This window comes from Xiphophorus maculatus, chromosome 14, assembly GCF_002775205.1.
Source record: "Xiphophorus maculatus strain JP 163 A chromosome 14, X_maculatus-5.0-male, whole genome shotgun sequence".
NCBI classification, from domain to species: Eukaryota; Metazoa; Chordata; class Actinopteri; order Cyprinodontiformes; family Poeciliidae; genus Xiphophorus; species Xiphophorus maculatus.
In genome coordinates, this window is record NC_036456.1 from 5,070,975 (window position 1) to 5,087,950 (window position 16,976).

At 38.9% G+C, this 16,976-nt stretch overlaps 1 protein-coding gene and 1 non-coding gene across 2 annotated transcripts; both read right to left on the reverse strand.

Moving 5' to 3' along the window:
* Window positions 1-219: 219 nt before the first annotated feature.
* Window positions 220-1,407, reverse strand: LOC102226740. Its single transcript, XM_023345803.1, has 5 exons — window positions 1,354-1,407; window positions 898-1,239; window positions 678-809; window positions 548-573; window positions 220-459 (listed from the first exon to the last, which is right to left on the reverse strand). Exons 1-5 carry the CDS (start codon window positions 1,391-1,393, stop codon window positions 328-330), a joined length of 672 nt encoding a protein of 223 aa, XP_023201571.1. The 5' UTR covers window positions 1,394-1,407; the 3' UTR covers window positions 220-327.
* Window positions 1,408-16,242: 14,835 nt separating this feature from the next.
* trnan-guu lies at window positions 16,243-16,315 on the reverse strand. The gene has a single exon. It is a non-coding gene; the product is annotated as a tRNA-Asn (tRNA).
* Between the last annotated feature and the right edge of the window lie 661 nt (window positions 16,316-16,976).

Here is a 16,976-nt window from a genome sequence, read left to right on the forward strand (position 1 = left end):
GAGCCTGAGCTTAAAGATAGTCTTTGTGGTATTTCGCGTTTGCTGCCACCACAGTGGAAACAAGCAGCAATGCTGCCGTAGAAACGTTGGCTAACACCTGGTGCCGACTTCTGTCTGCCTCACATCTAAACATAGATACCACAAGTCTCAGTCGGTCCTCGTCTGTGACCTTTCACATTTTCCATCCGACAGGCAAGGACAAAAACAACAACAACAACGTAGACGTTAAAGTAAAACTTTATTTCAACTAGGAAAATTAAATAAATACTCAGATGACCATTAAAGCATCGGCATTGTCAGGATTTAGAGATTTTGAGCTCATCACTACTAGTGAGTCTGTCTTGTAGCAGCATACAGGACATTTGTCCCCAGATCTCTTTCTGCTACAGGGCTTCTGTTGCTCTTGGCTTTTGGAGGGAAGCTCAGCGCTGCGTAGTTCATGATGTGAGAGTCCAAATTCTGCAGGTAAAAGGACTTACAGTTACTAACTTATGAAGTCATAAACGGTTTATTTAGAAAGGCTCACATTGGTTTAAACAGCCTTTACCTCCTGATGTTGTAAAGTCTTTCTGTCTGAAGACGAGAGCACCGAAAATGATGGAGGTGGTGAGTTTAAGTTGTATCTTTACATTTATGAACATCCAAATGTAAAATTTGCATAAAAATATCATGAGTACCTGCATACAAGGTCCTGATTTTCACAATAAAACCAACAATGACAATTATAAGAAATATGACGATGCCACCCAGGATCCAGTTCAGCAGATGTTCTGGTCCATCAGGTTCCTCAGAAGAATCGACTGATACTCCTGTAAATATTTACAGCAACATTAGGTCCAAATCGGTTCTTTTGTTTTAATCTCACAGCCCTAGCAACATGAAAGCCCATAATCTTACCTTCAACCTTTAAATATGTTGCGGTGAAAACGGCAGGAAACGCATCGAAATAGTGTCCGCAGAAATACAACCCAGAGTCGTTGGCGTCCAGCGGTCGGATGCGCAGGGAGACGTTTGTGGAGTCGGACGTCATCGCGAATTTGTCCGGCTGAAACGCACCGTAGGACGTCGGGGCGGATTCGGCGTTCAGCATCGCCGAGATGCAGCCGAGGGGTCCGTCGTCCAGCTTGAACCAGAACACCTGAGAGCGATAAGTGCTCATGTTGGAGCACCGCAGTGTGACTTCTTCACCAGGCTGAGCCACCGCCGTGTGAAACCGAACCCCTGACACACAGATCCAACCTGTAGCATTCAGAAAGTACAAAAAAAAAAGAGTTGATGATAGTAATTGTTGACTTCAGTCGGATTTTTGTACAAAAAGGAAAAAAAAAGAGAACATTTTTCAAATGCACTTACTGAATGAGGAGAGTAAAGCCAGTGTGAAGGTGCAGCTCATGGTGGTGAACACAGTCGGTGTCAGAATCTGAACTGAGCTCCAGTTTATAGCGACCTCGTGATAAGGAGGTGGGGAGTTGCTTGGTGTGTTTAGCCTGCTGAAAGGGACACTGAGAATGGCTTCAATACATGTTCTACAAAAACTGTAAATCTATGTTTTCCTTATTCAAAACCCACGGATAATACTGGTAACAGACATCAACACAGGAATCTTCCATAAACTTTCATAAATGATGACAGTAACTGAGGCAACCATCTGATTTACATGTTGCTGAAATGTCCGTTTTTCCCCACATGACACCATGAGGTATAACTAAAGGTGATATAACTTTTTGATTTTCTCCCCAAGTGAATGAGACTCCATCATAAAATGTGTGTGCTTCAAGTAAAGTGACATTTTACAGATAACTTTTTACATTTTTTTTACTTTAAAATTTGAGCAAAAAATATCTTTAAGCGAGCAAGACTGGAGGGTTAAAAAAAAGTGTTTTACATTTCCTTCTGGCACATTAGAGCTGGTTTCATCGGTCAACACACACCGTCTTTTGTCGGTGCTCCAGGTACAAAGTCTTTGAAAAGTGGGACTATCTTGTTATGCATAAATCTATGCGTTACAGTTACTGAGAAAAACCCTCAACGTTCTGCATAATTCTGAGATGGAAGAAAAATAATACATGGATTTCATTGATTTAAAAAAAAACAAACAAAAAAAACTCATTTCTGTTGAAGTTGGGAACTCAGGAGTTAACACCTTTTACCACTGCAATTACTGGAACTATAGCAACTTTGCAAAGTCGGGGTCTGAAAGTTTTGCCTGGTCTTCTTTCTAAAAAAGCTCAAGTTCTGATAAAGTTTGGAGATTTCCACTTAGAATTAGGCCTGGTCTTTGACTGGGCCATCTACCACACGGATATGCTTTAAACTAACGTAGGCTGTTGTAGCTCTGCCTCTGTTTCCAGTCATTGTCCTGTTAGAATTTAAACCTCTGATCCAGTCTTGAAACTTTTTCCTCCTCTCTGCTTCAGGTCTTCCCCTGCTTTAAACTTCTCCACAACTTTGTCTCCTGTGTTTCTTAGTCTTCGTGATGCTGCTGGTGTCATGTTTAGATTTAATTTCCCGACTCGCAGGATACAGGGAACTCAGAGTGTTTCAAGTGGTGAAGTCCTTAATTGTTTGTTCTTGGTCACAAGTTATGATTTGAAGGCAGGTATTACTGACTCCAGGACACATGTAAGGCCTCTAAAGGTCATGTAATCCATGACCTTTGATAAAAAAACAGGTGAGCCTTCATAGGGGATTTTGTGATGAGTACTGAGGTCCTCTGAGCTGTGGGAGACAGAAATATGTGGGGAACTGAGTCACAGAAGAAAAGGACTGGAGGGATCCGATTGGAGGTAACAGTTGCCATGACTCCTCCAGTCACCACGCCCCCTGGAGGAAAAACTCACTGATACTCTGACCTACGCAAACATCCCAGCAATATGGCAGCTTTTGTTCACTGCAGTTCTCATCAGAGATCAGAGGAACTTCATGAAACAGTTTGATTTATACTGAGACTAAACTGGAGCTTATTTAAAAAAGGAAAAGTAAATTAAAAAAAGTCCCAGAATAAGTATTCTGGGACATTTGTTTCTTACAGGATGATGCTTTCTTTGAGACTATTGGAGTTCAGAAGTGCTCCTTATGAATTTAAACTTCAGATTATTATTTTTTTTTCCCCCTTTCAAACTTTTTTGACATTGTTTTGTGTCGGCATTACAAGTAGAGGTCAAGTTTGTGGTTGTCGCATGAAAAATGTTTTAGGGGTAACAAGTCGGCCGTGTCGGGAGCCTTTAGTCGAATCAATGATGTGTGAGCCGCTGTTTTATGAGAACCACTGCATGGAGACAAACTGGAGACAAATCTTTCAAAAAACCCACAACAGAACATGAAAGAGCTGAAGGAACCAAGTGGAGATGAACCTCCCAACAAGAACACAACAAAAGTTTCACTGAAAGTGACGAAAACTAACATGAAAACACAAAGACAGAGAGTTAAATGAGAGGCGAGGAAGGAAAACAGAAAGCAGCTTTCTGCTTCTAAAGATGAGGATTGGTCAAAGCTTGTCTTTGTAAAAACCAAAACTTTTATTACAGCTTTTTAGAAGAGAGAAAAATCCCCAGAAATAGAAGATAAAATGATAAAACTACATCATTCCTGGTCAGAGAGTTTATCTGGTGGCAGAATAAATCACATTTGCCTCCGTCTCTCTCTCTGCAGCGGGCCTCCTGTCGCCTTTTGCTTTGGATCTGAAATTCAGCGCTGAATAGCTTACAGCCTCCGAGTTCAAGTTCTGTAAAGCAAAACAAAACAAAAAAAAATAATTACCTAAAAAATACTCACCAAGTTTTATTATTAAGTGTTTCAGAAAACAGCTGAAATGGTTCAAATGTAATTACCTCTCTTTGTTGTTGCCTCTGTCTGCTAGCTTGACCTGAAAAAACAAAGACAGTTCATCTGGTTCACTATTTAAAGGTTTCGTCATTTTTTTATTCCCAAGTTAACATCGATCAGCGACAGATTACCGGTGTGAGAGGTCGTGACTTTGAGAATTAAAGCAAAGATGACCACTAGAAGAAAAACAACAACACTTCCCAGGATCACCGTCAACAGATTGTGTGACGCCTGGTTTGAGTCGCCTGTAAGAGAAGAAAACGACATTAATGCAGGACTGCTGGATTATTAAAACAAAAAGACTGAAAATGGTTTGGGTCAGTTTGCTCCTTCAGGTTAGCATGATGTACTTGAGCCATTGGTTAGTTCGGCATTCCTTGCAGTTAACTATTGATCATATTCAATTATGGACTTAAACAGTTGACAGATATTCATGTTTTAAATGTATTTTCTATTCAGTTTGCCAGTTGGGTTCTGAACAACAAGATTCAATCCTGAATTGAACCAAAGTGACTCTGAGCTGCCCGGTTCTGATAGATGTTGTTGAAACATAACCACTTTTTCTGACAGCAAATTTTCAGTGGATCATAGATTTTTGTTTTATTTTTTTATGTTGATTCATGTTTTTTTACATGGTCGTACTACAAAACAAGTCCCGTAAAACCATTTTGTTCTTAAAGCGTCGGGGGCCGACACTGTAAAATTACAACGACTGACATCCGAGTAAACAAGTTCATTAACCAAAAATACAATATCGCTAATAACACCGATTAGAATCGGCTCAGCCTTACCTTCAACTTGTAAATAAGTTACGCCGAAGATTCCTTTAAACTCGTCGGTGAATTGGCCGCAGATATAAACTCCAGCATCTAATAAATTCACTTCCTGGACGTCCAGGAAGATGTCTGTCCCGTTCGACGTCATGTTGTATTTGTCACCTTGACCTTCATCACACAGCACAGCTCTGGATTCAGAGCTGGTCATAGTCGAGATGCAGCCGACGTTGCCGCCGTCGGCCAGTTTGGACCACGAGACGTGAGAGGGAAGTTTGCTGAGGTTGGCGCACGACAGGGTGACGTGTCCTCCAGCCTGAACCGTCACTGAGTGAAACCGACAGAGCGTCAAACGGACACGACCTGGAACGAGACGATGAAACACTTACAGAGTTTAAATTTAACCAGAAGAAAAGAGGCATTTCAGGTATTGATTGTTCTAAAAAACCAAAAAACATGGATGAACTTACTGAGGGTCCAGAGTAAGGGGAGCAGGAAGGTGAAGTTTGTCATGTTGCACCGGATGAGACTCGACGGTAAACTGTGACTAGTGAGAAAGGAGGAGGCGTGTTCTCTGTCTGAACCGATTGGTCAGAAACATTTAAAGAAACAGGTGGAATAAATATTAGTAGTCGAACAAAACACTGACAAAGAACCCCATTTGATTAATAAAAGTAGTGGTTTGTGCAAACAATTTTTGAAAATGGTTTGAAGTTTCGTGAGAAACAGAAAAGCTTTCTTATGTTGCATAAAATCACTCTGACTTATTTCTCTTTTACCAACTACAGACGTTCAGCACACAGAATCACATCAAGAAACAGCTGAGGCGTCTCTTTAGAAGCCATAAAACTTGTGAGAGCAACAAAAAAATCATACCAGACCTTCGACAGTTGCCTGAATATGACATATGAAGGCTAACGGTAGATGCTGTAGTGAGAATCAACTACAGAAGAGTTTGCAGCATTTTTGACGCCCTTTGTGCTGTTTCCTATCTAAGTATCCGGTGCCTTTAACACAGTTAACGCTGTGATACAATGCAGTGTGTGTGTGCTGTCATGCAGGAGGTGCATTTTTTTATTGACAAGATATTTATATACATGCGATTTATTTTGCTGATAAAATCACGTTTATTCCTTTGGAATGGTGACTTGTGGGACGGCTAGCTCGGCCCCAACTTGTCCAGCATTAGTGTCTGATCCCATAAATATGTTTCTGTTTCTGGGGAAATGGTAAAAAAAAAATATATATATATAAAAAAAAAAAAATGTAAATCTAAACCTTGTAGAAATACTTTGTAGAAGAGCTTAAGTTGACATAGCAGCAATCATCATGATAAATCCTTTGAATTTAGAATGGGTTCTAGTCAGTGGTGGGAAGTAACGAAGTACAAGTACTTCGTTACTGTACTTACGTACAATTTTCGTGTATCTGTACTTTACTTAAGTAGATTTAATAATGGATACTTTCTACTTTTACTCCACTACATTTAACAGTAAGTATCTGTACTTTCTACTTCACTACATTTCTATATAGCGTTTCGTTACTCGTTACATCCAAGACGCATTTCAGTTTTTTGATTTGTTCGTTAGTTTGAAAGTATCCAATGGCGAGAGCAGAATCAGTCCGCTGAACCAATCCAAAGCGGGAAATAACCATTAGGCCCTCCCTCAAGAAGAGCAGCACAGTACGCAGGACCTGCAGAATCATTAACTCCCAGAATGGAGTCCAAGGATAGTCATCCTCCAGAAGACCTGCCCCACCCATGGCCTTATTTAAAAGATTTCTTTGAAATAACTGGGTCAAAAAACGCTTCCTGGAGATTCCAATGCCGCCTTTGCCTTCCCCGAAAGCATGAAATTCTATCTTTCAAAAATTCACCATCAAATTTGAAAATTGAGGTAAGTTAAGTTGCTAAACGCTATCGATGTTAAATTAATTTGTGTTAGTGAAGTTTTATGTAATCTCAGCAAGCTTTTTGTTGAACTCGACTGCAGTAAATAAATACGATTACTGTATATTGTTATAAGCTAGCATGAACTTGCAAGTAACAGTGATTACTGCGGTCGTGATCACGTCTCCCGCCATGAATGTTACATATAAGTTGACGCTAAACTCCTTCACGTCCTGGTTATTGAATAAATGTTAGCGCCATTAAAATAATCTCCATGTAACAGTTACAGTCATATTCAATAAATTAGAATATGGGTTCCAATGAGACGCAATTGTCGCAAGTCCGGCGACATTGGCGGACATTCCCGCCCACAGAGTCAGCCGTACCCCCCCTGCCTGGAAGGTGTTTATTGTCAGCCCCTTTCTGTTAACAGTTCTCTCAAAATAGCTGGCAAAAAAGTTAAGTTCATGTTTTGTTAGGACGAAAGACTAGATGTTTCCAAATCGCTTGATGTTTGTTAGGTCAGTTTAAAGTCCCTTTTTTCAGGGAAACAATTTTCTTTTGAACGTGTTTATTTTGAATTAAATAAAACATTTCAAAGGTATAATAATTTCTCTCATTTTGCCTAATTACATGTAACCCTGCAGGTCATCCCTGGAATTCTGATGCATAGAATAAAATATCTAAATCTAAACTGTCACAGGGGGTAAACACAATAAAAACATGCTTTATCTGCAGCATTGCTCATTAAAATGGTACATTACTGATTTATTAAAACTAAATACGATAGGTACACTTAATGACATTATATAAGCCGTTAGGTATTATGGTCGGCAAGTACTTTTACTTTTAATACTTAAGTAGTTTTAAAAGCTTGTACTTTCTTACTTTTACTTAAGTAAAATAATAATGTGGTACTTTGACTTTTACTTGAGTAAATTTTTGTCTGTGTATTTGTACTTTTACTTAAGTACATTGTATGAGTACTTTCTCCACCACTGGTTCTAGTTCAAGCTTATATATCTGAGAAGGTGGGACAAAAATCTAATTCAGTTCATTTGTATAGGGCCAATTGGTACTTCACAAATGCAATAATGAGACATTGCTTCAGTTTGATTAAATCCTGTAGATTGATATTATCAAACAAAACATTAAGCTCAGTTTATTGTTGTAATTAGCATAAAAAGTTTTGCATCTAAGGAAAACCAGCAGATTGCTTTAAGTCACTGACTTCATTCCTCCTGCTGGTCACAGTGGAAAATTGCTCGTCTTGTGTCATTGACTTTACAGCAATCCCTCATACCGAGCAAGCATGTGGCGCCAGTAGAGATGAAAGATTCTGTCATGACGTATGCTGTGGATGGACCCAAATGCAGCAGGCTTGAGACACCAGGTGGTGAAAATTGCGTAAAAAAAAAAAGATGAAGAACAAAAACTTACAAAAATCACAAAAAACAAACAAACAATGAAGCTAAAAAGAGTGCAAACCATAAGTCCGGGGGGAAGTGAGGCAGGGAACAGATGGGAAAATTAACAGGAGTAGACAAGAGGAACCGGCGAGTGATGACTAACAATGAAGAGCTGAAATACTGGGAGGTTCACTGTTGGGACAACAGACCTGGGCTGATGAGTCACCTGATTGTAACAGCAGTAAGGCAACTACTTACCTCTACCAAGGTGTAAGATATACAATCTCTGAACAGAATTTGAAGCAGGTAGGCTACAGGAGCAGAACATGTCCCACTAGTCGGACAAAAACATGAAACTGGGTCTACAATTGCTAGTTCTATTAAATTTGAACAACAAAAGATCAGAAAAAATTGTTAATGATAACAGTAGAATTTATTTTGACAGGAAAACAATCAGACATAGAGTACAACTAATGTACTTTACTGATATTTTATGGTTGGAGCTGCTTTTCTACTATTGTCCCTTGTTGGGCTTTGACATAATCAAAAGGTCTAGAAGCTGCTAAGGAAAATGATTATTTAATGCTAAAAATACACTTAATCTTACAACATGTGTAAAGGGATAGCCAACACTTTATTTGGAACAGTTTTCTGTGGAGCATGGGGGAGCTCACAACAGCAGACATTCAAACAAAACAGGGCCTTTTCTTCCCCATTGACACAACAGAGCAATAAATTTGCATTCCAATGGGAGTGGGGGCTACGCAGGTGTCTGTGAAATCTCATCTTAGGACGTTTGGCTCCAGGGATCTTCCGTATCAGGCAGAGATGACCACGGGGTAGTCCGCCCTCTGCTTAGATAAAAAACAGGCACCTTTGCTATAAATCAGGAAGTCCCAACTTTCTTTGGGGGCCTGAGGGAGTTCTAATTGGACGAAGAGCAGAACGCCTTTTTTGCATATATTAAATAGGGAAACTCCTCTTCTGTTTAAAAATTCCAGGCCAGAAAACGGAGTTAGAGTTTTTTCCATCTTTTTACTCCACGCGGGCGCCTTTGTCTGTCTCTGTGTTCGTTTGTCTTCCCTTTGTGTGTTTTTTATTTTCATGAGAAAATGCATATCTCTGTATCTCTGCAGCTTTGTTGTCGATTGCTCAGTATGAATTAAACTCTGTGATCTGTGACGTCATTGTGCCTTGCCGTTTCCTTGCCGGCCGTGACGACATCCGCTCGCGACCCGGGCATCCAGGAGGAAAAGGAGAGCCATGCTTTTTCCAAAATTTAAGCTATCATAATAACTTTTCTCCTTAACAAAGCTCAAGCTCAAACTACATTACATTATATAGCAAAAGAACTAGACCCACATAATGTTACAAAATCATCTTTCAGTTGAAAATAGTGGTTTGGAAAGCAACATGAATAAAAATCTGGACAACCGGTCGCAGTTTGACAACATTTTGAACTAGGCGTAAGGGAGCAACAGCAGGTTGGGCAACACCAAATGTAAGTCCATGTCAATCGAACTGAGACATAATGAAAGTATGGACTACTGTTTCAACACTGATGTTGGACAGAAACAGATTCAATCTTTGCTGATTTCCTCAACTGGTAAAAACGAGACTTCACAACAGAGTTCACTTGACTGTTCATTTTCAAAAGATTGTCCATTTTTTACTCCTACATTTATTTACAGGGTTAGTTCATATGGTGCCAAAGGTGGAAGGTTCATAATTAAAATTCATAGCATTTTGTGCCAAGCACTTTCTGATGTCAGCCATACAGTCAAGGAGGGGCCTAACATAGTGTGTTCTGCGTTTCGATTGGAAATAGAGATGGCAATCATTTGCAAAACGATGAAAGCAGACGTTTTAAAAAAAAAAAGAAAAAAGGCAGATGTCCAAGAATAGAGCCTTGCGGTACACCCCAGGGCAGCAGAGCACAGTCTGAGCTCAGACCACAGAAACTAACACGAAAATGTCTGTCAGTGATGTACAAGCGAAACCAGTGAAGAGCCTCTGATACCCACCCACTGCTTCAGCCTTGAGACGAGGAAGTCATGATCGATGGCTGATATCATTTGGACATTACAGTCAACATTATTGCCTAGAAAGTTACCAGTCTGCAAAATTTTCTTATAGTTAATCTTGACCTGTCGCCAGGTTCTCATTGGTCCGGTCGTGTGGGGGTTTTTTTCTGCTTAAATATTGATAAGATTGGTAACAAAAATAAGAGTGTGACATCAGAGCAGTGGCAAGGAAAGGATATTTTATGGTAATTACAAGTTCATTCTATTGTTTGCCATTGCAGTTTCAGTATGATGTGCTTCAGCTCCTCATAATCCTCCATCAAGAGTTGTTGCTCCTTTGGTGTGACGTATGTCACACTCAGATATCCATTCCAGCATCAGTGAATCTGTGATCGAACTCATGGTGTGTTGAGGAAAGCTGTGGACCCACATTTACCCGAGTTACTTAACCCTGGTTCGGCACAGTCGCACCTCCTGACTCTGGTTTGACCTTCGTGAAACAGGTAAAGCCAGGATGAACTGATCACACTAGGTCAAACTTGGCTTTATCTCTTTTCATGGATTTCTGAATTCTGCCTTTGTGAAACAGCCCTCTGGTTTGACATCGTTCACCACTGGATCCTTCTAAATCCTTCTCCTTTGCCCTTCTTGTTTCACTCTCGCCTGGTCCATGTCCTGTTCCCTTCACCACAGTATTGTAAGTTATTTAAAGAAAATTCTTCATTTTACCTTTCTGTGCCTGAGTTTCCTGCATTTGGCTCCAACTACAACCATGACGTTAACAAGTTTTAGCTCCCGTTATCATACCACACCACAAAAGATCCATGTGGGAGCAGAAATATCCGTTTTACTCTTCTGCCACGGTTAAGATCGGTTCATGTTTACTCTATTTGTGCTTATGCTCAGCGATAATTGAAAACCAAAAGAACATTAAAGTACCGATAGGGACAGAAGCTATTTCGCGACAGTATAAGTTTCAGTTGACCTTTGCCCTTTTGCGCTTGCTCTAAGCTGAAAACAAACTAATGTAAATGTATACTAAATTTAGTTATCAACAGCAACGAAGACATGAACTGCCTCTAAGTTTTAACAGAACATGACCCAAAAGATCCCGATCAATTCATTGACTATTAATATCCCTGCAGAACTCTGACTGTCAAACTGTTATAATCAGTTAAAATGACTCATTAGCAGCCGATGCTAAAGAGCTCAACCTTCCTGACACACTGACCACTGGATCATAAGATCAGGTTTGTAAAACCCTGGGGAGAAATGGAGAAATTAGAATGGCTGCCATAAACAATAATAATAAAAAAAACCCCCAGTTATTAAATATTTATAGATTAAATTGTTTATAAATTGAAAGGCAGTGCTGCTCTGATGCAGAGAGCTTAAAGCAGTCTTTGTGGTATTTTGTTTTTCTCATCTGCCGCCACCACAGTGGAAACAAGCAGCTGCATGTACCAGCGCTCCTCTGCCTCACCTCTAAACATAGATTCAAAAAGCTTTATTTGGCCTCCCTTACTCGTTTCTTACAAGTTTGAAAAGTCAATAAACAGAAACTTTTTCTAACTAAAAAAGCAACAAAAAAGAAAAAAAACGTCACAATTACTATTATTTTTTTTACTATCATTTGCTGTTTCTCTTGATGAGTCTACCTTGTAGCAGCATACAGAACACATGGCTCTCGTTCTGCTGCTGGTCTTCTGTTGGTTTTTGCTTTTGGAGGGAAACTCAGCGCTGCATAGTTCTGGGTGCAAGAGTCCAAATTCTGTAAAATAAAAGAACTGACAGTCACTAACTCAGAAACCTACAGAACGGGTTTAATTGAGGAAATATGTCATTTGTTTCAAATTGATTACCTCACAGTGTTGAGCGTTATTTCTGTGTGTTGGAGCTGAAAACAACCACAACTCTTAGTACTGTTGGCTTAATGTGAGCATTTCTACACAAATAAACATCTCACTTTTCAGCTGGAATTAAAATATTTATACCTGTACGCAAAGTCCTGATTTTGACAACCAAATTGATGATGACCATAGCAAGAAAAATGACTACACCACCCAGGGTCCAATTCAGCAGGTTGCCTGGTTCTTCAATCTGATGTAAAAGGCTGACTAGGGAAAAACAGAAGATACATCAGCGTTGGAGTGTAATCAATATTTAGTAAGTCACTTGAAATACGAGGGATCACAATCTTACCTTCGACATGTAAATATGTTGCAGCAAAGACTCCAGGGAAATCCTCAGCATAAAACCCACAGAAATACAATCCGGAGTCGGTCACCTCCACCTGTTTGATGTCCAGAAATATGTTTGTGACGTTGGATCTCATGGTAAATTTGCCCCGTTGAAATTCACCGTGCAACGAAGGAACGGCTTCGGAGGTGGACATAGACGAGATCCGGCTCACGTCGGGTCCGTCGTTCAGCTTGAACCAGAAAATGTGACCGGCAATTCGGCTAAGGTTGGCGCATCGCAGAGTGACTCCTTCATCGGGTCGAACCGTCACGGTTTGAAACAGGGAAGCTGACAGAGCGACCCAACCTGAAACAAACAAATAATAATAAATAATACTAATAATAATAATAAAAAAAACACAGCATGCTTTTGTTAAGTTCAAAACAATGAATGTGAAATGGATTGCAGTACAGTGAGCCAGTGAACGTACTAAGACATGTAGGTGTACTTACTGAGGTTGCAGAGTAAAGCGAGCATCAAGCTGAAGTTTCCCATTGTGAACACAGTAAGAGCCTGAATGGACAGTGTTAGTGACTGAACTGTGCTCCAGTAGCAATGATTTCACTGCCAGGAGGTGGGGTGTTCTTTTAGTATCCGGTTAGCATTCACAGTGAGAATGAATTTTGTTTAAATATAACTTTGAGGAGAAAAAAAGAAAGAAAAAGAGACAAAATAAATAATTATTCTTTTTACTTTGTTCAACAGAGTATATGTAAAAACCTAAAACTCCACCTTTTTGCTGTGTATTTTGAAGGAAAACAGTAAGGTCTTCAATTATATCAACTTATCCATTGTGATGTTTAAATACTGTGTGAACAGGAAAAATAAAATGTGTTCACCTCTATTAGGTTTGTCTGCCTCGCTTTATCATGGTTGGCAATTCTGACTGGAACTTCACTCTGACAAAAAAGTTAAACAAGTCTCACAAAACAGGATGCACAATACGCCAACTTTTATTGGTCGCTGTATGACCAACATCCATCAGCATTTCATAACAAAGACAAGCATCTCCTGGACAACTTAAACCACCGACCAGTCAGCTAACAGCTAGGCGAGTGCCGCCTTGGGGGAGTCAGACTGGGCCATAGACTGCAGAGTGGTGGTACAGTAAAAATGCTATTTTGTCTCATTTCCCTGCAGTTTCAGATCGTGATAAATGGTACGGCAGAATTTGAATAGTAAAGCCTTTTAACTCACCAAAACAGAAACACGTGGATTTGATTTGAGTGTTAGAACTCTGCAGTCGATTCAAAACCTGGGACATCCAGAACACAAACAGACACTTGAACGCATCACAGTCTCACTATGCACCAGAGACAGTCTGCCTGTGTATGTGCTTTCAATGTAAGAACTGAATTGAAGTAAAACTTCTCATGAACATAAGAACCTGATGTACATATATACAATTGTTGAAGCAATACAAAAAAACACAGGCACTACTTTCACTGAATCGACAATAACTAGATTAAAGCAGTGGGTGCTGCAATGAACGGAAAAAGATACGTTTAGCCTCTGGTTTAATCCATGCAGCAACTCCCTAGCGCACCAGCAGACATCACTGATGCACCTCTGACCTACAGTATTTGAGACCATATCTTTCTAGACACTGTATTATTTTCTGAGTGAGTCCTGATGCATATAGTTCACTGGCTCTTTGTAGATCTAAAATCTTTTGAGCACTGTGCTGTTGTAATCATACTTCAGTACTAGTGACAGCTGGTAAGTTTTCGTTTTCTCTCTGTCCATGGATACACCTTCGGGACCGTCTGCTGGGCTTTGAGATACATCTAGGAAAAAAAAAGAAGAGTGGCAGAAACTCTTTTAAGACTATGTAGAATGGTTTTCACATAGAATAAGATGGAATATGACTGGCTATAACAACCATGTGCAAAGGAAAATGGTGTCCCGTTGCAGTAATGCACTAGACTTCACCATCATGTTTATTTAGACTTTCTGAAATTATCATAAAGCAAATAAATAAATACCAAGTTGTGGGGGTGCTGTGGGTTGTCATGCATGTTTGGCCTCTTCTGTCTCTTCCACTGTAGTTTCCACTACTTCAATGGTTGGTTTTCATAATCCAACAGATCGCCACAGGAAGTGTCCGGTCAAATAAAAAAATATTAAAATATTGCATCAAAAAAAATAAATAAATAAAATAAAAACACGTTTGGGGTGATCTATTATAATTTAAATATTAAATGTTCTTTATGAAATCTGAACCGCAGATGACAGACTTTCAATCTCATGTCCAATTTCATCACTGTGCAGCATTCCTGTAAAAAGGTCTATCAGTCGCTCATAGTTTTAACATCAAATGTAAAATTAAACTGACTGAACTTTCAGGCCTGTTTCTCTGTAACTTGTGGTGATGCAAACAGTTCAGTTACAAAAATCAAATTAACTTCAATTTGTTATAGATAAATTATAGACCTTTTCTTCCCTCTGAAGCAATGAATGAATGCACCTGATAAACTGACACATTGTTGTACATACAAAGAGATAATTTGTTCATCCTCAAAGGTTAACTTAGAACAATAGGTATATTTTAATACTCTTTAAAAACAAACCTACTAAAACTGCCTAATATTCACCAATAACATCAAATCTATTGACTGCATTATTTTTATTTACAGAGAAAAAATTGCCAATATTTTGAGTTTTTTTTCATCTTGATCCTACAGTTTTAACTGTAATGTTTAAGGTTAGAGCACCGATTAACTTTCATCCGGTCTGCACTATTTAACTCTTAACGGTATATAGCGTAGCTCTGTTACGCTAAGTCAAAACTTGTAGACGACATTTTGCAAAAAAAAACTGTTAACTTGCCTTTTCTCCATTGAGTTTGAAATACTTGGTCTCTTGTGATGTGAGGGTGCTTATTATTCTTACTGATTGTCAAACAAGAAACTGTGATTTTTTTGCTAATAATTACAGGAGACAAACATACTCAAAGCAACACCTCATGGTGAGGTAAAAGCAGTAAAGTCTTTTGGTATGCAGGCTGTACATAAATGTTTTACATGAGCAAAGACCACACTTAGCAAAAGAAAAAAAGGTAACACTTTATTTGACGGGTTGTGAATAAGACTGTCATGAACACCGTCATAAACAAGACATAGCGCCTGTCATGAACATCAGTAAGTCTTCATGAATATTTATGACTGTTGTCATAAACTGTCATTAGGAAAATCAAGACACTTTTAATACAATGTTGACATTATTGAAAATGTCTTCGTCATGACAACTGGACATTAACCAAGAAATCATTATGTAACATAAATTTGTTATAAAAGTATTACTGATTAAACTTTAGCTTTAATAATATGAAGCTATATAAATTTTGACACTTTATGACAACAGTCATGAAATCCAACAATCAGTGTTAATAAGTCAGACAACATCCATTGCCTTTTCTAGAATAAAAACATACGTCCCTGGCAGGGGAGCAACTACATATTTTTGAGGTGGATGTGAACATCTCACCCCCCGACCCCTCGGGCCCCCACATAAACTTGTACAAGAGAGCCAAAGAGACTGTTCTGTTAGCCTGTGTCTGCAGGTCTGAAGCTTTTTGTTAGCATGTTTTCTATCATTCTTGTTGCTTGATAGGAAGCCTTATCCAAACTGGCAACCCACATTAATAAATTGGTGAAATAATATTGACCACAAAACACTGTATTTATAAAAGATATCAACAATGTTCCTACACAATCATAACAAACATTTTAAATGTTCTCTTCAGAATATTTATTTACCATTAATCTATTTGTATGATTTGTTCTTTAAATTGCCATCTATGTAATTTTTCGATCTCAGGAAATGATTGTGGGATGAAGAGACCGATGTCTGGTTATTTAGGTTCCTCTCCTGATCCATTCTGTCTGACATCAAACCCCGACCACTAAATATCGTCAACACATTTATTTTAATGCCCCTATTAAACTTCACTGTGATTGGCAATAACGTACAGAAGAGAGTATTTCAAAAGCAGCGGCCAAGAACGGCAGATGAAATCCAAAAATTAAGTATATTTAGTAAAGCAACATCTACTGCCTTTTGTAGAACATTGACAGTCGTCCCTGGGTGGGCTCGAACCACCAACCTTTCGGTTAACAGCCGAACGCGCTAACCAATTGCGCCAAAATTGGGGAACAATAGTCTGCTTGGGGGGGGGAAGAAAGGAAGGAAGGGGGAAGAAAGGGAGGGGAGAAGAAAGGGGAAGAGTGAGGCCGATCCCAGAGTCGCGAGTTCGATCCTACCAGTCGCCATACTATGTTTTAGTGAAAAGATTTCCCACAATTAATGTTTAAGTGTTATGAAGTAACGGCTGTTTTTTTGTATCTTGAAAACATTTTAAATGCTTTTTTGTACAGATAGTGTAGTACTGTAAACTAAAACCCAACACTTGTCATAAAAGGCTTTCTTTTTAAAACTTTGAATTGCTTAATTAATTTTGCTTTTTTATTCTGATATATTCAAATTAATGTGTTAAATTATACTGTATACTATATACTTGATGTATATTTTAATGTCCTTAATCATACCCAGTGCTTATTTTCATTTTTCACAGCAAAACAGTGACTGAAACTAAAATTGCAAGTGTCTTTCCTAAAGTACTTTGAGTGAAGTGAATGATATCTTTTTTCTAGTGTATGCTTAAATTACCAATAATTCAGAATTTGAAGCAGCTAATATTTACTCACAAAAGACCATAGACCTTATCGGTTTAAAAGAACCAAATATTTATTCAACAATTAAGACAGTGAATTAAACATTTTTAGTTAGTCCCAAAACATTGTAGCATTTGGAT